Source organism: Pristiophorus japonicus, chromosome 3 (assembly GCF_044704955.1).
Source record: "Pristiophorus japonicus isolate sPriJap1 chromosome 3, sPriJap1.hap1, whole genome shotgun sequence".
Lineage (NCBI taxonomy): Eukaryota > Metazoa > Chordata > Chondrichthyes > Pristiophoridae > Pristiophorus > Pristiophorus japonicus.
Genome location: NC_091979.1, coordinates 61421461 through 61445879, shown reverse-complemented (window position 1 = coordinate 61445879; position 24419 = coordinate 61421461). Strand labels below are relative to the sequence as shown.

The 24419-nt window shown below is 45.7% G+C and overlaps 1 protein-coding gene across 1 annotated transcript in view; it reads right to left on the bottom strand.

Annotated features, from left to right (window-relative positions):
* LOC139259736 (von Willebrand factor D and EGF domain-containing protein) overlaps nucleotides 1-24419 on the bottom strand; it is a 446188-nt gene that overhangs the window by 242805 nt on the left and 178964 nt on the right. Inside the window, exons 8-9 of the mRNA XM_070875369.1 lie at nucleotides 20977-21194; nucleotides 7716-7789 (exon numbers count right to left, since the gene is read on the bottom strand). Coding sequence (XP_070731470.1) covers nucleotides 7716-7789; nucleotides 20977-21194 — 292 coding nt within the window. The remainder of the gene's footprint in view (nucleotides 1-7715; nucleotides 7790-20976; nucleotides 21195-24419) is intronic.

Genomic DNA, 24419 nt, shown 5'->3' with positions numbered 1-24419 from the left:
AGTATGAGAGGAAGCTTGCTGGGAACATAAAAACTGACTGCAAAAGCTTCTATAGATAAGTAAAGAGAAAGAGATTAGTGAAGACAAACATAGGTTCCTTGCAGTCAGAATCAGATGAATTTATAATTGGGAACAGAGAAATTGCAGACCAATTGAACAAATACTTTGGTTCTGTTTTCACGAAGGATGACACGAATAACCTTTCAGAAATATTAGGGATCAGGGGATCCAGCGAGAAGGAAGAACTGAAAGAAATCCTTATTAGTCAGGAAATTGTGTTAGGGAAATTGATGGGATTGAAGGCCGATAAATCCCCAGGGCCTGATAGTCTGCATCCCAGAGTACTTAAGGAAGTGGCCCTAGAAATAGTGGATGCATTAGCGATCAGTTTCCAACAGTCTATCGATTCTGGATCAGTTCCTATGGACTGGAGGGTAGCTAATGTAACACCACTCTTTAAAAAAGGAGGGAGAGAGAAAACGGGGAATTATCGACTGGTTAGCCTGACATCAGTAGTGGGGAAAATGTTGGAATCAATTATAAAAGATGTAATAGCAGCGCATTTGGAAAGCAGTGACAGGACGGTCCAAGTCAGCATGGATTTATGAAGGGGAAATCATGCTTGACAAATCTTCTAGAATTTTTTGAGGATGTAACTGGTAGAGTGGACAAGGGAGAACCACTGGATGTGGTGTATTTGGACTTTCAAAAAGCTTTTGACATAGTCCCACACAAGAGATTGTTGTGCAAAATTAAAGCACATGATATTGGGGGTAATGTATTGACGTGGATCGAGAATTGGTTGGCAAACAGGAAGCAGAGAGTCGGGATAAACGGGTCCTTTTCAGAATGGCCGGCAGTGACTAGTGGAGTGCTGCAGGGCTCACTGCTGGGACCCCAGCTCTTTACAATATACATCAATGATTTAGATGAAGGAATTGAGTGTAATATCTCCAAGTTTGCAGATGACACTAAGCTGGGTGGCGGTGTGAGATGTGAGGAGGATGCTAAGAGGCTGCAGGGTGACTTGGACAGGTTAGGTGAGTGGGTAAATGCATGGCAGATGCAGTATAATGTGGATAAATGTGAGGTTATCCATTTTGGTGGCAAAAATGTGAAGGCAGAATATTATTTGAATGGCGGCAGATTAGGAAAATGGGAGGTGCAACGAGACCTGGATGTCATGGTACATCAGTCATTGAAAGTTGGAATGCAGGTACAGCAGGCGGTGAAGAAGGCAAATGGCATGTTGGCTTTGCGTATCGGAGCAGGGAGGTCTTACTGCAGTTGTACAGGGCCTTGGTGAGGCCTCATCTGGAATATTGTGTTCAGTTTTGGTCTCTTAATCTGAGGAAGGATGTTCTTGCTATTGAGGGAGTGCAGTGAAGGTTCACCAGACTGATTCCCGGGATGGCAGGACTGACATATGAGGAGGAACTGGATTGACTGGGCCTGTATTCACTGGAGTTTAGAAGAATGAGAGGGGACCTCATAGAAACATAAAATTCTGATGGGACTGGACAGGTTAGATGCGGGAAGAATGTTCCCGATGTTGCGGAAATCCAGAACCAGGGTCACAGTCTAAGGATAAGGGGTAAGCCATTTAGGAACGAGATGTTGAGAAACTTCTTCACTCAGAGAGTTGTGAACCTGTGGAATTCTCTACCGCAGAGAGTTGTTGATGCCAGTTGGTTACATATATTCAAGAGGGAGTTAGATATGGCCCTTATGGCTAAAGGGATCAAGGGATATGAAGAGAAAGCAGGAAAGGGGTACTGAGATTAAATGATCAGCCATGATCTTATTGAATGGTGGTGCAGTATGGCCAACTCCTGACCTATTTTATATGTTTCTACATTTCTATGTTGGGAAATGTCAAACACTTAATGGAAGATTGCAGACATTTGTGATTCTTGTTCAAATGTGAATGGTCAAATGAGGAGCAGAGGCTTGGCAGCAGGTGACTGCCATATTCCCCTTCACGACTACAGCATGGTGCATGCTGAGGATAGCGGGATAAAGAATGAAACTAAGTACATATACTTAAAACTTAACTTGCTAATATAACCAACCATTCTTTGGGTTCCAAGTATACTCATAGGAATATGCTAAATTCACAGAAGTGGATGCATCAGGCCATCCTGATGGCTCCTGAAGCCAAAACATGCTGATTGTCTTCCTGTTTGGATGTTCCAGGCCTCTGATATATACTTCATTCCATAAAACATTACCACTTGACTGACTCCAGGCCCTGATAAAGTAATCTTGAGTGCCACAGGCCAATAGTTCTCAAGCAAAAATCAAAGACTTTTGTCCAAACAATAATAAAAACTTATCAGAACAAAAGTATGGTCTAATTAGCTTTTGCTTGGCCCAAATATACTGTCAGGTAAAGGACCAGTTTTCTGAACCTATTCAACTTTGCTCAAGCCTTTATTCCAACAAATATTGAAGTAGAATGCTGTGACAAATTAAATCTGGCTGCCATAAAAATGATAGCCAGATGTGCAATATTTTATACATTAGACTACAATGGACAACTAAAAAAAACTATTATACAGTCCTGCATACTCTCAAAATAGATATCTGAGTGTTTTTCAAAAGTATATTGACAGTATTCCTTATTGAAAAAAACATTTTGGGAACAGACGATTCCAGTTGTTAAAGGAGATATGCAGGCCCAATATCACTGGGAATATGTGGACATTTTCCCCCAGCTGCCAGTCCACATAAATAAGATAAACTACATGCAAGTTGTCAACTGCAAAGAAAGAAAAATCCTCCACTCACTCATCACATTGAAAGTCTACTGCTGTACCATAGATAGCTAATGATGTCAGGCAACAGCACTGCATTCCTGACACAAACTGTGTTTGAAATTAAGTTCTCCTTTTCACACTGCAAGGTGCCAGAGTGACTAATAGCAGTACTGTTAAGTCTATAATGTCATTATAACCTTCAGTCCGTACTACAGTTTCTTTAGTAGTCTGGTTTACTTTCTTTAAATAATAGGCATGTTCTCCACAGCACTAAAGTGGGTGAAAAAATGTGAAAGATTGGTTGGTGCAGTGAATTTGAACATTGTATTTTCTTGCTTGGACCTGGATTTCAATCCACCCCAAACTACTGAGATGAAAGTCACCTCTCTCAACTAGCAATATATTGTAGCTTTGTCCACCACATACAAGGCAAATGGAGTCAGTGGCGTGGGGGGACCCTGAGGGCAGCGACTCCCTAAAAGAGAGGTTTCTGCTTTTTCCAACCCAGTCAGGACCCAACATTGGAGGCCTAGTTGTCAGACTGTTTGTCCGACATCCAGTGCTGGATGAGCATTTTCTCCAGCTAAACATTAGGAAGGCTGAAGCCACTATCTTTGCCCCTTCCTCCCCGCCCCCCACCCCCTTGTTTCTTGGCATGCAATTCAACTCCAAGTTGAGCTTCTTACCTTATCTCCATCAAAAAGGCTGCCTGCTTGCACTTCGATAACATTTTCCATCTTCTCACCTACTTTAATACACCTGCTGCTGAAACCCTCATTCAGGCCTTTTTCACCTCCAGAGTCGACTAATCCACCGCTCTCCTCATCCTCCACCTGCCATGAACTTCAATTCAATCAAAGTTCTGCTGCTCACACCCTGTACTCCACCAAGTCCCCCCCCCCCCCCCAATAGCCCTGTTCTCAGTGATCTACATTGGCTCCTAGAACTTCAAATTTAAAATAGTCTGGCATGCAGGTACAGCAGGCGGTTAAGAAAGCAAATGGCATGTTGGCCTTCATAGCGAGGGGATTTGAGTACAAGGGCAGGGAGGTGTTGCTACAATTGTACAGGGCCTTGGTGAGGCCACACCTGGAGTATTGTGTACAGTTTTGGTCTCCTAACCTGAGGAAGGACATTCTTGCTATTGAGGGAGTGCAGCGAAGGTTCACCAGACTGATTCCCGGGATGGCGGGACTGACCTATCAAGAAAGACTGGATCAACTGGGCTTGTATTCACTGGAGTTCAGAAGAATGAGAGGGGACCTCATAGAAACGTTTAAAATTCTGACGGGGTTAGACAGGTTAGATGCAGGAAGAATGTTCCCAATGTTGGGGAAGTCCAGAACCAGGGGACACAGTCTAAGGATAAGGGGGAAGCCATTTAGGACCGAGATGAGGAGGAATTTCTTCATCCAGAGAGTGGTGAACCTGTGGAATTCTCTACCACAGAAAGTTGTTGAGGCCAATTCATTAAATATATTCAAAAAGGAGTTAGATGAAGTCCTTACTACTAGGGGAATCAAGGGGTATGGTGAGAAAGCAGGAATGGGGTACTGAAGTTGCATGTTCAGCCATGAACTCATTGAATGGCGGTGCAGGCTAGAAGGGCCGAATGGCCTACTCCTGCACCTATTTTCTGTGTTTCTATGTTTCTATATTTAAATCACTTCAAGGCTTCACTCCTCCATTGATGCATTACCCCCACCCCCTCCACAACCGAACTCTGTTTCTGTGACTCTGATCTCATGTGTATTCTTCCCTTCCCTTGCCCAATAATTGCTGGTCATGTTTCCAGCCGCCTGTATACCCCACACTCCTCCCTAAGCCCCTGCACTTCTTTACCTTTCTCCCCTCCTTTAATATCTATCTTAATACATTGACCAAGCTTTTAGTCACTCCTCTTAACATCTCCTTCTTTGACTCGGCCTCCATTTTCTTTCCTTACATCTCCATGAAGCGCCTTGTGATGTTGCTGTTGTTGTAAAATAGAAATATCGTCACTCGTGCAGTATGGGTGTCTTTCTAAATTTTAGTTTATGGCAAGGACTTTACCTTGTGCCATAAATGTGTGGATATGCTGAATTCATTTTAATTGGAGTTCAGATGGTGATTTCTGATTAAGAGATCAAAAGGGAACCTTTTTTTTATCTGAATGTTCAATGAGTTCCTTATTTAACAATCAGTTTGATCAATATGCAGAGCAGACACTTCCTGTAATCTGAACAAAGGATTGCTTATCGACTGTGAATGTTTTGTTCCACTCAGCTGACAGCTGTAATTTAGTATGTGCTGAGCTATCTCTAAATAAGTTATGAATACATATTTTAGACGCTGGAGTCTGTACGATTTGGTCTGAGTTTAACGTGCACAACAACAATAACTTGCATTTATAGAGCGCCTTTAATACAGTTAAATGGCCCAAGGCCCTTTACAGGAGAGTTATCAAAAAAATTCTGACAGACACATAAGGAGATATTAAGGTGTCCAAGAGGTAAGCTTTAAGGAGCATCTTAAAGGAAGAGAGAGAGGGGGAGAGGTTTAGCGAGCGAATTCCAGAGAAAGGAGTCTGGACAGCTGAAGGCATGGCCGCCAATGGTAGAGCGATGCGCAAGAGGTGAGAATTGTAGGAGCATAGAGATCTCGGAGAGTTGTAGGGCTAGAGGAAGTTACTGAGGTCGGGACGGGTTGGGCCATGCAGGGATTTGAAAACAAGGATCAGAATTTTAAAAATCGATGCGTTGCTGGACCAGGAGACAATGCAGGTCAGCGAGCACAGCAGTGACTGGTGAGGAGACTTGGTGTGAGTTAGGATACGGGCAGCAGAGTTTTGGATGAGCTCAAGTTTACGGAGGGTGCAAGGTCGGAAGCCGGCCAGCAGAAGTGAGTCTTGTATTGTTGCAAAACATTCGGGGGAAAATCCAGTGTCGCCCCATTTGGGGGCAGTAACAGTCAGGAGGCGCGAAACGTCGTCCCTTTCCTGAAATTCGGGCCACCGTCTCTGGAAGGAAGTGAAGCACTAAATCAAGCGCTCCACTTCCTTCCTGGGGCGCTAACAGGGTGGATGCCCCAGCAGTGCTGTGTATGGGGCCCTGCAGCGCAGCCGCATCCGAGGGGCCCTTCCCTCACTTAAAGGGAAGGGCCCATGCTGCCGACTCCACCAGGGAGCACTCAAGCAGGGTGCCGGGCTGATCGATCGTGGCCAGCACCCCACGAAGAAACCGGATCAGGAGCGGGAAAACAAGGTAAGTTTATATTTTATTTTTGACTCGGCCTTTAGTTTTCGCCCTAGTAGCGGCGGGCAGTCCGAGACGTGCCGACTGCAGCTGCCGGTGCTTTTGCCCGGCGCTGCTGCAGGAGGGGACAGTGAATTTTGGGGTCTAACAGGACGACGCACATGGCGACGACGTCACGATCTTCGGGCGCAGGAGATCGGGGCACAACGCCGTAGCGCTGCCGCTAAACTCCCACCCAATATGGCGGGTGCTAATGAGTTGAATTTCTAGATTATGTTTAATCCAATAAATAGATCACTGTAAGTAGGATCATCGTTCATTCTGAGGCTAAACACTTTTGCAATTTCAGAATATAGAAAAACTACAGATTTTTGGTGAAAGGGTTAAGGTCCACTTAAGGGACTGGTGATTAAATCAGTGGGAGAACACATTTACATAAAGCCCCAAATTGTCACGCCTTGGGCCCAAGTTTCGGTTGGGGTTGCTCCTATTTTTTTGGAGCAAGTAGTTTAGTTTGGAGTATCTTAGAAATCGCAATTCTCGGCATTTAGTTTGCACCAGTTCTATTGAGTTACTTTAGTGTCGTTGTAGTTCAGTTTTTTTTTCAAATGGGGGCGTTACCAGCCAATTACGCCTGTTTTGCAAGTTTAGGCAGCGAAAAGTTACTCCAAACTAAATTAGAACGGAGTAAGTGTCGACTTTTGTACACTCAGAAAAACCTTGTGTACACTTTAGAAATTAGGCGCAGGTAGCCAGAGATCGGGTGTTGCGGGGTGGTGGGGGGGGGGGGGAGGTAGGGGGGCGAGAAGTTAGAGGGAAGTTAGGGGATTTTCCAAAGCATTAAACAGTTCACGTTTAGCAATAAAGAGCCATCATCAATACTAAATGATAAATAAATCAATAAATCAACCAATCAATACATAAATCAATAAATCAATAAATAAAAAATTAAAAAAATTAAAAATCAATCAATCAATCAGTAAATAAAAAATTATTACTGCAGCACCTATCCGTTTGGGAGCACCGGGAGCCCTCCAACAGCACACGCAGCCCTGCCTGCCGAGGAGGTGGTCGGGTGGGGCCCGCTGAAGAGCTGGTCGGGCTGCCCCATCACGGAGGAGGTGTTTGGGTGGGCTGGCGAGGAGGCCTCGAGGTCAGGGCAGTGGTGACGAGACGAGGCCCAAGGTCGAGCAACAGCGAGACGAGTGACGGTAAGGCAGGCAGACCACTCGGCCCGGGATAGGGGCAGCGAACATCGTGATGTCCCTTCGGCCAGGGATAGGGTCGCCCGGGGACAGGACGCGCTGGGAGGGCCAGGAGCTACTGCGCACGCACACAGATTCCACTGTGCACGCGCGTAGCTGCCGGCACTCTTTTCGGTGCAAGGCTGTAGCTCCAGCCCCAGCTGCTTGTGCTGCGCCGTGCCGACTGCAAAACAGGCCTGCTGGACTCGGAGAATAGCGAGGCAAGTTTTAGGCGTGCTTTTAATTCTACAAAATAGGCGGACCTCTCATGGTGCGCCGTTCTGCGGAACAGCCGAAACTTGGGCCCCATGTATCTAACCTCCATTAGCAGAGAACACCTAAATTTGGCAGTCCTGTTACTGAAACTAGGTGCCAACAGGGATTAACAAAAAGTTACATTCCTAGCAATGGCTTCCTGCACCTTGATAAGCACAAAATTCATCACAAAAAATGCAATTTTGATGTTATTAAAAACTGACCTTCCATCAAAAGTAACAATATGGGGATCAGTGAAAGAATAGCAGTTTCCTGTTGGGATGTCTTGAACAGTCACCTATGTGCAGAAAAATAAATAAGAGGAGAAATTATAGAACAGAGTATATTCTATGAAGCAACTATTAATATTCCCATAAATCTAAATTTACTAATGGTGCACACAACTGAACTGCTGACTATATCATATTACAACCTCGAAGGGACCTGAGAATAAATCTTTATTCAGTGTAAGATGGGCACTTTTTCATAATGCCAATTCTTTTTCCAGCAACACAGTGTCAAATATTTTGGGTGAACGCAGACTGATTCAAAGCATAGCCTGTTTTAAATTTACACACATTCTACTTTCATTAGCCTATTGTTCCATGCAGATAAATTATTTTACAGCTGCTCAAACTCAAGTTTGTTGTTTCTTTAACAAGCTGTTTAAAAAGCTTCCACAATACGCGTCTCTGCATCTAACACTGCTTAAGATGAGAGTTCAAAATGTTTCTGTTTAAAATGTTACATGCACCGGTGAGCAGAGCCACTGTTAAAAGTAGCAGCAGCTGGTTACATTCAACAAAACATATTCCGCTCAGCAGCACTTTAAATATTTGGAATTTTCATTTTAAACAGGAGCATTTTGCACTCTGAGGAATTAAACACTGTCTGTTTAGAATTAGAGTTCAAAATGAACTCACTGAAGTGGCACCCATTGACTTCAATAGCAGATCAGTCAAATGCACAGCTTGGTTTAATACCTAATTTTAGTTGCCAAAAAAAAGATATACAACTAAGCAGGGTTCATTACTGTTGTAATATTGTAATGCTTCACAAACTCTGCTTTGTAATTGTTTCTCCAGAGTTGATACAAAGTGAAATGCTTTCCTCTACAATTAAAATCCTGGTGCCATTAGGAGATGTGTGCAGCCGAGACTGAAGGAACGATTTTAACCCTTACCCGCCTGGCAGAAACTGGGCAGGCAGTGGCCAGGTGCCTTGCTTGCCGACATTTTTGAATGTTAATCTGCTATCCTAAACTGCCTGAAGCCAGTGGGGTTCCTCTTTAAATATGCAAATCGAGGTCTGATGGTGTTATCGGGCCCCGAATTCAATTTTAACTGGTGGCCTGAGTGAATAAGTTGTTATGGATTTGCCACCAGGTGAAGATAGTGGGATGAAGATCCAGGATCAGAAGAGACCCAAATAGATACTTTTTTTAAACTTCTTTTTTATATTCTTTGTGGGACCAAGAGGAGCGGGACCCTTCCAAAACTCCCACCCTGCGACTCATCCGAGTACTGGCTACTGTTCCTTCGGTCCCGGCCGACAGCTTCTTGAGATTCCACTCCTGCCTGTTGGCCAGCTGCCGTTTCCTACCCATTTCGGGCTGGCTGCTGAACGGGGACATGCAGAGGAGGCCCTGAAGTTAAAAACGTTCAGGTTCAGGCTGCCAAGTTTGGGGGTATGGGGGTGGTGGGGGGTGTCTGGTTTTCACATGCCACATCCTCAGGATAGTGGTTCAAAGCCAATGAATTACTTTTAAATTGATGTCACTATTGTAATGCAGGAAATGTGGTTGCTAATTTGTGCACAGCAAGCTCCCACAAACAGCAAATGACCAGATTATCTGTTTTAGTGGTGGTAATTGAGGGTTAAATGTTAGTCAGGACATTGGGAGAACTCCCCTGCTCTTCTTTGAATAGTCTTATAAGGTCAGTTATATCTACGTGAGAGGGCAGACGGGGCCTCAATTTAACGTCTCGTCCAAAAGACAGAACAACCAACAGTGCTTTGAAACATCTATCTAGTAAGTGCTTAAGTCTTTGGAGTGGGACTCAAACTACAACCTTCTGACTCAGATAAGAGCACTACCTCTGAGTCAATACTGATTAAAGCTCCCTCTACACTGTCCCATCAAAGATTCCTAAGGCACCAAACCAAGGGAATACAAACTAAAGTTTATATATGTCAAAGTACAGAGCATAAGAAACACTAGGAACTAGAATCACTGACAAAAGCAGAAAATCCTGATCTAATAGCAGTAACTGAAATGTGGTTGCAGCTGGGATAGATTTGCCAATTATATATTTCAAGGCATAACATTTTCGGCATAGAAATGGAATGGAAAAAAAAGCAATAAGCATAGTGGTATTAATAAAAAAACATACCATAACACCAGAGCATAAAGATTTAAATAGAAAATTCACTCAAACATAATTCCTTTGGACTGAGTTGAAGAATAGCAGATTGGTCACATTACTGAAGCATATGTATACTTCCAAACAGTGGAAAAGAAATTTATAGACAAATTAGAAAGCGTTCGGAGATTTTCATTGTCAAAATACATATTGTAATATTAAAAATGATTGGATTGAAAAAAGGGCAGTGGATATGCTGCAGCTCCAACATGGACAGAAGCACTGCTTGGCCTCATTCTCGTTCACGAAGCAAAGCTAGACGGCAAACTAAAAAAGTGCATTTGGAGAAACAGTGACCACAATATAATTAGATTGTGAAACTGAAAAGGAAAAATAAAGTATTGGAGCTTGAAAAAGAAAATGAAAGCAAGATAAAAAGGGACCATTTCAAGGTTAAATGGAATGAAAAATTGGCAAATATAACCTTAGATAAGCTATGAGAAATACTTAAACGTGAAATAGAAAGGATAGAAATCTTTGGAATTCTCTACTCCAGAGAGCTAAGGAGGCTGGGTCATGGAATATATTTAAGGTAAAGATAGACAGATTTTTGAATGATAGGGGAGTCAAGGGTTATGGGGAACGGGCAGGGAAGTGGAGTTGAGGCCAAGATCAGATCAGCCATGATCTTATTTAATGGCAGAGCAGGCTCGAGGGGGCCAAATGGCCTACTCCTGCTCCTATTTCTAATGTAAATAAAGAATAATTACAGTAACATAGAAACATAGAAATTTACAGCGCAGAAGGAGGCCATTTCGGCTCATCGTGTCCGTGACGGCCGACAAAGAACCGCCATGGGCCTTGGTCAGCAGCCTTGAAGGATACATATAAACCTATGAACAATGAACAATGGTGGAAAGGTAAAGAGCATCCAGCCCAACCAGTCCGCCGCACACAACTGCGACACCCCCTGCACCGCAACATTCTACACTCCACCCTATCCGGAGCCGTGTGATCTCTGGGAGAGACAAAAAAAGATTAAAAACCCAGGCCAATTGGGGAAAAAAATCTAGTAAAATTCCTCTCCGACCTATCCAGGCGATCAAAACTAGTCCAGGAGATCACCCTGGCCACTTCCCTGCAATACTTACCATCGTATCTGCGCCAGCCAACAAGAGGTTATCCAATCTAATCCCACTTACCAGCTCTAGGTCCGTAAACCCGCAGGTAAGGAGGAAAGAAGTCTATCGGAGGCTGGTGTCCCATAGATGAATAGGGTGATCAGATCAATTTGCCACTAATAAAAGCATTAATGAGTTTGCAGCGCTGTTAACGACTACCGCCATATTGGGTGGGAGTTTAGTGGCGGCGCTATGTCTTTGCACCTGATCTCCTGCGCCCGGAGATCGTGACGTCTTCGCCGTGCGCATCGCCCCTGCCCCGAAGCAGCACCAGGTGTTAACACTGACAGCGTCTCAGGCGGCTGCCCGCTTACAGGGTAAAAATGAAAGGCAAAGTGGCCGAGTCAAAACAAACGTAACTTTGTTTTCCCGCTCCTGATCTGTTTTTGTCATGTATCTTACATTAGTATATATAACTGTATCCTAACATGCTATACATGACTGTAATAAGATATGACCTGTAACCACCAGCATACCTTAACACCAGGGGTGCACTTGCAAGAGACAGGTATATAAGGACAGGTCTCAGGCAAGTGCAGCATTCCAGAGCTGTGAAATAAAGGTGCAGGTCCAGAGAGACCTTGACTTCACTACATGCCTCGTGTGAATCTGTACTGAGGGAACAAGACTTTACAGTGGCGACGAGTTACGGGATTACAGAATCCACAGAATGGCGAACAACGGATCAGATGAAAAGTACAATGCGGGAGACAATTGGGAGGACGTTATAGAAAGACTCCAGCAAAGCTTTGTAACCAAAGACTGGTTAGGCGACGATAAGGCAGATAAGAGAAGAGCCCATCTCTTGACCAGCTGTGGCTCGAAAACATATGCTTTAATGAAGGATCTGCTGGCACCCGAGAAACCAGCAAGCAAGTCCTTTGAAGAATTGAGCACACTGGTAAGAGACCATCTGAAGCCAGCGAGCAGCCTACACATGGCCAGACACAGGTTCTACAACTACAGACGCTGTGTGGGCCAGAGCATACCCGACTTCGTGGCGGAACTTCGGAGGTTGGCTAGTTTAGGCGAGTTCTCTGATGAACTGAGGAGAGAAATGCTGAGAGACTTTTTCATTGAAGGAATAGGCCACGCAGGCATATGCCGAAAGCTCATAGAGACCAAGAACCTGACCTTAGAGGCAGCAGCACTAGTTGCACAGACATTCTTGGCAGGGGAAGAAGAAACGAGGTTGATTTACAATGCAGGTACGACAACTAACGAAATATCGGAACAAGAAGTTCACAGCACTAAATAAGTTGCTACCCCCACACACAGACAAAACTGGGAGAACAGGCTCTCGACAGCAGGCAGTGGTGCTAGAAGCCATCAAGGGCCACAGGAACGGCAGTTCACACCTCATCAACCCACAATGCGAGTAATCAACTACAAACTGAGAGAAGCTCAAGAGAGATCAGCCAGATGCAGCTCATTCTTTGGGAACACTTTGAACAATGGAACCGGTCTGTGCTGGAGATGTGGGGGTGAGCACTCGTCAAGGGGATGTCGATTTCAGCAGGCTGTTTGCAGGAACTGTGAATATACAGGGCATTTGGCCCGCATGTGCAAAAAAAGGCAGCTCGGCTGGTGTACGAATCGGATGTGTCGGAAAGCGGACCAGAAGACAGTGGGGACAGTACCCGGGACACCGATGTACAGCGGGTCAACACGATCAATGATCGCTGCTCCTACAACAGGATGCCTCCTATAATGATGAGGGTCCTACTCAACGGGATACCTGTCAACATGGAGCTGGATACGGGAGCGAGTCAATCTCTCATGGGCGCTCAACAATTTGAACAACTGTGGCCGCATAAAAGAGACAGACCAAAACTCACAAGGGTCGACACCAAACTAAGGACCTATACCAAAGAAATTGTACCAGTCCTCGGCAGCGCCATGCTCTCTGTCACACACAAAGGGATAGTGAACTGACTTCCCCTGTGGATTGTCCCCAGAGACCCCTCAGCACTGCTGGGGAGAAGCTGGCTGGCAAAACTAAACTGGAAATGGGATGATGTCCATGCCATGTCATTAGAGAAATGGACCTCCTGCTTAACCGTTATAAAGCGATTTGAACATCTCTTTCAGCCAGGTGTGGGCACTTTCAAAGGGGCCAAAATCAAAATCTACATCACACAGGATGCGAGACCAGTCCATCACAAGGCCAGAGCTGTACCCTATGTGATGAGGGAAAAAAATTGAACACGAACTAGACAGGCTTCTGCGGGAAGGCATTATATCACCTGTGGAATTTAGCGACTGGGCAAGTCCCATCGTCCCAGTCATGAAGCCTGATGGATCCATACGAATCTGTGGGGACTACAAATCTACCATAAACAGAGTCTCCCTACAGGACCAGAGCGGAGGACTTATTTGCCACATTGGCTGGAGGTAAACTTTTCTCAAAACTAGACCTCACATCTGCGTATATGACGCAATAATTGACCGAGGAATCCAAGCTACTCACCACAATCAACACACATCGAGGCCTTTTCATGTACAATCGATGCCCATTCGGCATCAGGTCGGCAGCTGCCATATTCTAGCGCAATATGGAGAGTCTGCTCAAGTCCATCCCGGGGACAGTTGTATTTCAAGACGACATACTTATCACGGGCAGGAACACCGACTCCCATCTCCGGAATTTGGAGGAAGTACTAAAGCGTTTGGATCAGGTAGGCCTAAGAGTTAAGAAATCCAAGCGCCTGTTTCTCGTACCCGAGATTGAATTTTTGGGCAGAAGGATTGCCGCTGATGGAATCCGCCCAACAGAATCCAAAACAGAAGCAATTCGCCTGGCACCCAGGCCCCGGAATGTCTCAGAACTGCGCGCCTTTCTTGGGCTACTCAATTACTTTGGAAACTTTATGCAGAACTTAAGCACGCTGCTGGAGCCTCTCCACGTGCTACTCAGGAAGGGATGCGATTGGTTTTGGGGGGACGCCCAGGAACGTGCTTTCAATAAGGCACACAACCTTCTGTGTTCCAACAGTGTTTTGACTTTCTTTGATCCAGGTAAAAAGCTAGTTCTCACATACGATACATCAGCGAATGGGGTCGGGTGCGTTTTGCAACATGTCAATAGTGCGGGCAAATTAGAACCCATAGCTTATGCCTCCAGGTCACTTTCGCGGGCGGAGCGCGGGTACGGAATGGTAGAGAAGGAGGTGCTCGCGTGCGTGTACGATGTCAAAAAGATGCACCAATACCTTTTCGGGGCCAAGTTCATGTTAGAAACCGACCACAAGCCCCTCACGTCCCTTCTATCTAAGAGCAAAGCAATAAACGCCAATGCCTCGGCGCGAATTCAATGGTGGGCACTCATGCTGGCGTCCTATGGCTATACCATAAGGCACAGACCAGGCACAGACAACTGTGCCGACGAGCTCAGCAGGCTACCCCTGGCGACCACAGAAGGGTCTGACGAACAGGACTGTGAGATAGTCATGGCAATCAATGCCTTTGAGTCCACAGGTTCGCCCATGACGGTGCGCCAAATCAGAGCCTGGACAGCCAGCGACCCCACGTTATCCTTAGTAAAAAGATGTGTCCTAACCGGTGACTGGGCAGAGGCTCGCGATGCCTGCCCCGAGGAATTAAAACCCTTTCGCAGGCGCTTGCATGAGCTATCACTACAAGCAGACTGCCTGATGTGGGGCAGCCGAGTAGTCATGCCTCTGCGAGGCAAAGAGACATTTGTTCGGGAGCTCCACCGCGAGCACCCGGAGATCATTCTCATGAAGGCCATAGCCAGATCCCACGTCTGGTGGCCTGGTATTGACGCGGTCTTGGAGCTTTGCGTCCGAAGGTGCACCATTTGTGCCCAACTCAGCAATGCCCTCAGGGAGGCTCCACTGAGCCCCTGGCCCTGGCCTACCAAACCGTGGTCGCGGGTGCACGTAGATTATGTGGGCCCATTCATGGGAAAAATGTTCCTTGTAGTTGTAGATGCATTTTCAAAGTGGATCGAATGCACCATTTTAAACTCGAGCACAACCTCCACCACTGTGGAGAGCCTCGCAACCATGTTTGCAACGCACGGAATCCCTGACATATTGGTCAGTGACAATGGTCCATGCTTCACCAGCGCAGAATTCCAAGACTTTATAATTGACCACGGCATAAATCACGTCAAGACGGCACCATTCAAGCCGGCCTCCAACGGCCAGGCGGAGAGAGCAGTGCAAATCATTAAACAAGGCATGCTTAAAATCCAAGGTCCCACACTGCAGGGTCGCCTGTCGCGACTGCTGCTGGCATACAGATCTCGTCCGCACTCGTTGACTGGGATCCCCCCCGCGCAACTGTTGATGAAAAGGACGTTAAAAACAAGACTCTCATTAATCCTCCCAGACATGCACGAAATCGTTGAGGCAAAGCGCCGTAAACTGACTGAGTACCATGACAGAAATTCGAGGGGGAGATGGAATGAGATAGGGGACAAAGTGTTTGTACTAAACTATGGCAGGGATCCCAAATGGCTTGCAGGGACAGTAACGGGCAAGGAAGGAAACAGGCTACTGGTAGTACAAATGGACAATGACAAAACCTGCCGGAGGCATGTAGACCAAGTCCAAAGCAGATTTACCAACAACACTGCGGAACCAGAGGCAGACTACAATGTGGAACTCGCACCACACCTGGTGGACAGACAGAGGGAACAACCTGAGGAAAGGGCAATCCCAACAGACAGCCAAGGCGAGTCAACAACAATCACACCAATCAAAACAGACAGCCCAAGCGAGATACCAGCAACCACACCCAAAGAAAAACAGACACCAAGGCAAACAACTGAACCACAACTCAGACGCTCCATGCGAGAGCGTAGACCACCTGAGAGACTGAACCTATAAAGACAATAAGCCCTTGGGGGAGAGTGATATATATATATATATATAACTGTATCCTAACATGCTATACATGACTGTAATAAGATATGACCTGTAACCACCAGCATACCTTACCACCAGGGGTGCACTTGCAAGAGACAGGTATATAAGGACAGGTCTCAGGCAAGTGTAGCATTCCAGAGCTGTGAAATAAAGGTGCAGGTCCAGAGTGACCTTGACTTCACTACATGCCTCGTGTGAATCTGTACGGGACTTTACAGTTTTCTTCACGGGGTTCTGGCCGAGATCGCTCAGCCCGGAACTCTGCTTGAGTGAGGGACGAGCCCCTCCAACGTGTCAGCGCTGTATGGCCCCATGTGCAGCACTGCTGAGACATCCGCCCCATTAGAGCTCCAAGAAGGAAGTGGAGCATTTGATTTAGCACTCCACTTCCTTCCGGGGGCGGTAACCCGAATTTCTCGAGGGGGCGGACATCCGCGCCTGGCGCTAAGTCTCACGCATCCCGAATATTATGGGATGATACCGAATTTTACCCACTTAGTGTTTACAGAGCAGAAAATAAAAAATGAAAATCATGAAAAATATAAAAAGTGTGGGCTCAATTTTCCCCGAGCTCGTTTTCTAGCGTATTGCCTGAGTTGAGCTGCTTAATTCGGTAAATAGATGCTCCAGAAAAAAATCTCCGAAATTTTCCCGATGTTTGGCGGGTATAAATATATTAAGAGTAACAGGGTAACTAAAGAAAGGGTAGGGCCTATTAGAGACCATGAGGATAATCTTTGTGTGGAGGCGGAAGATGCTGGTAGGGTTCTTAACGAATACTTTGCATCAGTTTGCATCAAAGGAAAGGGACAATGCAGATACTGCTATCGAGGAAGAGTGTGATATTCTGGATGAAATAAATATAGTGAGAGAGGAAGTATTAAGGTGTTTAGCAATTTTGAAAGTAGATAAGTCCCCAGACCCGGATGAAATGCATCCCAGGCTGTTGTGCGAAGTAAAAAAGAGGAAATAGCAGAGGCCTTGACCATCATTTTCCAGTCCTCTTTGGATCTGGGCATGGTGCCGGAGGATTAGAGGATTACTAATGTAGTACCCTTGTTTAAGAAGGGAGTAAGGGGATAGGCCTGTCAGCCTAACCTCAGTGGTGGGAAAATTATTGGACAAAATCCTGAAAGACAGGATAAATCTACATTTGGAAATGCAAGAATTAATTAGGGACAGTCAGCATGGATTTGTTAAGGGAAGATCGTGTTTGATAAACCTGATTGAATTTTTTGAGGAGGTAACCAAGAGGGTCGATGAGGGTAGTGCGTATGATGTAGTATAGAAGGACTTTAGCATAGAAACATAGAAAATAGGTGCAGGAGAAGGCCACTTGGCTTTTGATAAGGTCTCACATGGTAAACTGGTCATGAAGGTTAAAGCCCATGGGATCCAGGGCAAAGTGGCAAGTTGGATCCAAAATTGGCTTGGTGGTAGGAAGCAAAGGATAATGACTGATGGATGTTTTTGTGACTGGAAGGATGTTTCCAGTGGGGTTCCACAAGGCTCAGTACTGGGTCCCTTGCTTTTTGTGGTATATATCAACAATATAGGGAGCATGATTAAGAAGTTTACAGACGACACTAAAATTGGCTGTGTGGTTGATAATGAAGAGGAAAGTCATGGGCTGCAGGAGAATATCAATCTACTGGTCAGGTGGGCAGAGCAGTGGCAAATGGAATTTAATTCAGAGAAGTGTGAGGTGATGCACTTTGGGAGGGCTAATAAGGAAAGGTTATACACATTAAGCGGTAGGCCACTTAATAGTGTAGACGAACAAGGGGACCTTGGAGTGCTTGTCCACAGATCCCTGAAAGTAGCAGGTGAGGTTGATAAGGTGGTTAAGAAGACATCCGGAATGCTTGCCTTTACTGGCCGAGGCATAGAATATAAGAGCAGGGAGGTTATGCTTAAATTGTATAATACTTTGGTTAGGCCACTGCTGGAGTACTGCGTGCAGTTCTGGTCGCCGTATTATAGGAAGGACGTGACTGCACTAGAGAGGGTGCAGAGGAAATTTACTAGGATACTGCCTGGAATGGAGAATCTTAGTTATGAGGACATATTGGATAGGCTGGGTTTGTTCTCATTAGAACAGAGGAGGTTGAGAGGAGACCTCATTGAGGTGTACAAAATATTGAGGGACCTGGACATAATGGATAGTAAGGGTTTATTTCCATTGGTGGAGGGTTTATTACTTCAGAACATAAGAACATAAGAAATAGGAGCAGGAGTAGGCCATACGGCCCCTCGAGCCTGCTCCGCCATTCAATAAGATCATGGCTGATTTGACCATGGACTCAGCTCCGCTTCCCTGCCCGCTCCCCATAAACCTTACCCCATTATCGTTTAAGAAACTGTCTATTTCTGTCTTAAATTTATTTAATGTCCCAGCTTCCACAGCTATCTGAGGCAGCGAATTCCACAGATTCACAACCCTCTGAGAGAAGAAATTTCTCCTCATCGCAGTTCTAAATGGGCGGCCCCTTATCTAAGATCGTGCCCTCTAGTTCTAGTCCCCATCAGTGGAAACGTCCTCCCTGCATCCACCTTGTCAAGCCGCCTCATAATCTTATACGTTTCGATAAGATCACCTCTCAATCTTCTGAATTCCAATGAGTAGAGGCCCAACCTACTCAACCTTTCCTCATAAGTCAACCTCCTCATCCCCAGAATCAACCTAGTGAACCTTCTCTGACGGCCTCCAAAGCAAGCATATCGTTTAGTACATATGGAAATGAAAACTGCATGCAGTATTCCAGGTGTGGCCTCACCAATACCCTGTACAGCTGTAACAAGACTTCCTTGCTTTTATACTCCATCCCCTTTGCAATAAAGGCCAAGATTCCATTGGCCTTCCTGATCACTTGCTGTACCTGCACACTATCCTTCTGTGTTTCATGCACAAGTACCCACAGATCCCAATGTACTGCAGCACTTTGCAATCTTTCTCCATTTAAATAATAACTTGCTCTCTGATATTTTCTGCCAAAGTGCATGACCTCACACTTCCCAACATTATATTCTATCTGCCAAATTTTTGCCCACTCACTTAGCCTGTCTATGTTCTTTTGCAGATTTTTGCGTCCTCCTCACACATTGCTTTTCCTCCCATCTTTGTATCATTAGCAAACTTGGCTATGTTACACTCAGTCCCTTCTTCCAAGTCGTTAATATAGATTGTAAATAGTTGGGGTCCCAGCATTGATCCCTGCGGCACCCCACTCGTTACTGATTGCCAACCAGAGAATGAACCATTTATCCCGACTCTCTGTTTTCTGTTTGTTAGCCAATCTTCTATCCATGCTATTATATTACCCCCAACCCCATGAACTTTTATCTTGTGCAGTAACCTTGTCAAATGCCTTCTGGAAGTCCAAGTACACCACATCCACTGGTTCCCCTTTATCCACCCTGTTCATTATATCCTCAAAGAATTCCAGCAAATTTGTCAAACATGACTTCCCCTTCATAAATCCGCAGGCTTCACCTCCTGAGGCGAGGGGGCATAGCTTTAAGGTGGTTGGTGGAAGGTTTAGAGGGGATTTGAGGGAGGGCTTCTTTATACAGAGGGTTGTGGAGATCTGAAACTCGCTGCCTGGAAGAGTGGTGGATGCAGAAACCCTCACCACTTTTAAGAGATGGTTGGATGGGCATTTAAAGTGCAGTAACCTGCAGGGTTACGGACCTCGAGCTGGTAATTGGGATTAGACTGGATGACCTTTTGTTGGACGGCGCAGATATAATGGTAAGTACTGCAGGGAATTAAATACGGCCAGGGTGATCTCCTGGCCTGGTTTTGATCGCCTGGATGGGTCGGAGAGGAATTTTCCCAGATTTTTTTCTCTCTAAATTGGTTTGGGTTTTTATCTGGTTTTTGCCTCTACCAGGCGATCACATGGCTCCGGTTGGGGTAGAGTGTAGAATGTTTCAGTATAAGGGCTGTCGTAGTTGTGTGTGGTGGACTGGTTGGCTGGGTGCTCTTTGCCTTTCTGTCACTGTTCATAGGTTGGTATGTAATCTTTATAGCTGCTGACCAAGGGCCGTGCGGCTCTTTGTCGCCTCGGGGGGGGTGGAGCATGTGGTCTGCGCTGGAAAAAGGAGCCGGGCCTTCTGCGCATGCGCGGGGGGAAAAACTGACATTCTTGACGTCACTGAAATGGCCGCGCATCTGCAGTAGAGCTCCGAGTTGGCTGTCTGCGACCCTCTCTGGTCCCCAAGTGAGGTGCCTTCTTGGTACGCTGTGGTGAGTACCCACCCCCGCTGAGCCTCTCCGATGCCTTCCCTCTGCTCTGTGGCCCCCGATTTCATGCCGGCCAGCTTGCTCCCTCCCCCGCTGAGCCTCTCTGGTGCCTTCCCCCCCACCGCTCTGTGGCCCCCGATTTCATGCCGGCCAGCTTGCTCCCTCCCCCGCCGAGCCTCTCCGGTTCCAATTGAGTGCCGGTCCAGGTCCACTCCGCTTCTCACCCCTAGCCCAGGCTGAATGGCCTCCGATGTACTTACCTGCGCCTATTTCTTTTACTCTCCACAAGGGTTTTCTCGAGAGGCCACATGAGTTGGCCTAAGTAGAAATGGAGTAACTATTAGCTGGCCAAAGTTGCCTAAATGGCCAGAATTGGCGTAGGTGGCTGGAAACGCCCCCTTTTGAGGAAAAAAAAATTATCTAAAAAAAATGGAACTAACTGAGTTACGCTGGTGCAAACTGATTGGGGAAACTGGGGATTTTTAAGTTAGGCCAGAAAAAGCAGCCTACTCCAAATGGTCTGCTTCTGTGTGTAACATTCTCTGATTCTGTGTAATGGAGGGACCAAAGGGGCTAGGGTTTAATATATTTCCAAGATTACAACTTGTTTGAGTAGTCAATAACATAAAGCTTCTCAGGTTTAAATGTAAATATAGAGATACTTCTACTTAATGTATTTCAATGTCAGTACATGATTTACAATTTCATCGGTTGATAGCTGTTGATTATGTTCATGGTGTCTGAGATTAAAATTCAGAATAATCTGTTGAAGCTACTAAAAAGGTTTTTTTGATACTGACCTTCATGTCCTTCGGGGAGTAACCCCGCCACAGGAGATTGTTTGATTTAATAGGCTCGATCCTAATATTGCTGACACGATTTCCATCTCGGGCAAAGTCTGTCACAGCCATCACTGATAGCGTGCTTCTTGCACAGCTGCCACCCATACAAGGCATCTGTACTAAATCCACCTGGCATGAGGAGAGTGCTACGTTTAGGATTGTGGAACCCAGACTGTCTGAAAACACAACAGCAAACAGAATTTTTGAAAGACATTGAACAGGCGTGAGTTTTTTCCACAGATAGAGAAAGTGGACGCGCAAAATGCATTGAAACATTTAATCTAAGTAATTTTAACACATGATATGGCAAAAGCTTATTCTGCATTTTTGCAAAATTTCCTCATGAAAACATGAAATTCTAATTTTGTGAAGTAGCAGAGATATCTCTGATGACAATTTGTTTCTGGTAACTGTTCCTTATTTTTATATACACACAGATGTTGGCTGAATGTAATAACAGATAACAATAATGGCTGATGTTTAGCTCTGACAAGGGAGGGATTACAAATGCAGTAACTTTCCCTGAAATTCAATATATTTTAGGTCTCATACATGCTGTGATCACTATACGGTACTATGCTTCAACTCTGAATGGAATAAGAGTAGCACATGGGCAGACTTTTTATATTTCAAAGGAGAATGTTACCAATGTTGGGGGAAGTCCAGAACCAGGGGTCACAGTCTAAGGATAAGGGGAAAGCCATTTAGGACCGAGATGAGGAGAAACTTCTTCACCCAGAGAGTGGTCAACCTGTGGAATTCTCTACCACAGAAAGTTGTTGAGGCCAATTCACTAAATATATTCAAAAAGGAGTTAAATGTAGTCCTTACTACTAGGGGGATCAAGGGGTATGGCGAGAAAGCAGGAATGGGGTACTGAAGTTGCATGTGCAGCCATGAACTCATTGAATGGCGGTGCAGACTCGAAGGGCCGAATGGCCTACTCCTGCACCTATTTTCTATGTTTCTATGTTTCTAACCTATAAACGGAAAGCTATTTCTGGAATCATAGAAAGCTACTGCAAAGAAACAGGCCATTTGAGCCATCAAATCTGTTATGGCTTTTCATCGATGAGCTGCTTCATCATATCCCAATCTTCTGTTTGCTCCTCATAGCTTTTAATAATTCCCTTTTTCAAGCAAATTAGTTCCCTTCTAAAAAGTACCTCTGGACTCTGCTTCAAGAACTGTTTGTGGCAGAGAATTCCATTCTAGCAAACTCCTGTGTAGGGCAATTGTTTTTTAACATCCTCTTTAATTCTTTTTTGTGATTATCTTAAATTTGTGCTCATTACAGTCTCACTGACCAATGGACCTCATCTAACACTAGTTATCTATCATAACGCTTCATAATATTGTACACGATAACAGTTTTCCCATACAGGTGCAGCGCCTAAAATCCGGAACCCTCGGGACCAAAGCCATTACGGATTCCGGGCTTTTCCGGACTTCCGATTTGCTTTCTGACGTCACGAATCTGGGAACACCCGAGCCCAGGTTCGGGTATTTCCGGATATTGGAATGTCAGAAAGGGATGTGGGAGTGGGGGGGGGGGAATGGGGGGGGGGCGGGGATGGGCAGGGAGAGGAGAGATTCCCACCGGGAAGCTGTTCGGGCCATCCGGCCCCGCCAAGGAAGTTGTTGGGCGGGCCCTAACAAGGAGGTTGTCAGGTGGGCCCCGCCAAGGAGTTTGTTATCGGGCAAGTCCTGCCAAGGAGGTCATCGGGTGGGCCAGATTGCCAAAGACGTCGTCAGGCAGGGCCAGCCAAGGAGGTGTTCGGGCAGGCCCTGCCAAGGAGGTTGTCGGGCGGGCCAGATTGCCGAGGATGTCGTCCGGCAGGGCCCGCTGAGGAGGTGTTCGGTCGGGCCCCGCCATGGAGGTCGTCGGGTGTGCCTCGACAAGGACATTATCAGGTGCGCCCCGCCAAGGAGTTAGTTGTCGGGCAGGCCCTGCCAAGGAGGTCATTGGGTGGGCCAGATTGCCGAGGATGTCATCAGGCAGGGCCTGCCGAGGAGGTGTTCGGTTGGGCCCTGCCAAGGAGGTCGTTGGACGGGCCGGCGAGGAGGCACCGAGGTAAGAGCAGCGGCGGTGAGGCGAACGGGGTGAGGTGAGCGGCGGCGAGGCGAGGCCTGAGGTCGGGCAACAGCAGAGCCCCAAGATCGGCAGGGTTGGCGGATCCGGATTCCAGAACATTTTACGGATTCCGGACGATCCTGCCACCGATCAGTCCAGATTCCGGAACGCCAGATTCTCGAAGCTGCACCTATATACATATTTGTCCCAACTTTCATTTTTGTTACTTGCCCTGTAAGCATTACTTATTTTTTTAGTTGAAGATTTGATCTTAGTTCCCGATTTATCTATGGAATCTCAGCCTTCTATAGACTCCCTTTTTTAAAATGAATAAGTACCTGATTTCTATCCTTTCCAAACCTTCAACTATTTCTGATTTACAGTTCTATTTGCCAATTTTTCATTCCGTGTTATCTTGTTGTAAGTTTTGTTTTCCAGCCAAATCCTCTTATCCTTGACTTTGTTACTTCTTTATTTTTAGAGAACCTAATTATATTGCTGATGATACAGCCCAAACATTCCTCAGTTTTAGGTTGCCTACTTGCTCCACTTATTTATCCAAAACCAGATTTACTCATCCTTCCTTGTTGGGCTAACAACACACTGACTGAGAAAACAGTGCTGCTAAATGATCTTTCACTGTAACATTCTCAATTATGGGATAGAAAACAGAGTTGTGGTGAATGGCTATTTTTTGACAGGAAGAAGGTATTCAGTGGCTTTCTCCAAGGTTCAGTTCTAGGACCATTGCTGTTTTTGATATACATTCATGACTTGGACTTGGCGTACAGAGCACAATTTCGAAATTTGCAGATGACACAAAACTTGCAAGTAAACAGTGAGGAAGATAGTAATAAACTTCAAGAAGACATAGACAGGCTGCTAGAATGGGCAGAAAAGTGTGAATTTGTTGGTAGGGAGAATGAGGAGTAACCATATGCACCAAATGGTACAATTTTAAAGGGGGTGCAAGAACAGAGAGACCGGGGGTTGCTTGTCACAAATCTTTGAAGATGGCTGAACAGGTTAACAAAGCTGTTAAAAAAGCAAATGGGATCCTGGGCTTTATAACTAGAGGTACAGAGTACAAAAGCCAGGAAGTTATGCTAAACCTATATAAACCACGAGTTCAGCCCCAGCTGAAGTAATTCTCATGTTCAACCATGATCTCATTGAATGGCGGAGCAGTCTCGAAGGGCAGAATGGCCTACTCCTGCTCCTAATTATTATGTTCAATTCTGGGCACCACATTTTAGGGAGGACATGAAGGCTTGGGAGAGGGTACAGAAGAGATTTTGTAGACTGGTTCCAGAGGTGAAAGAATACA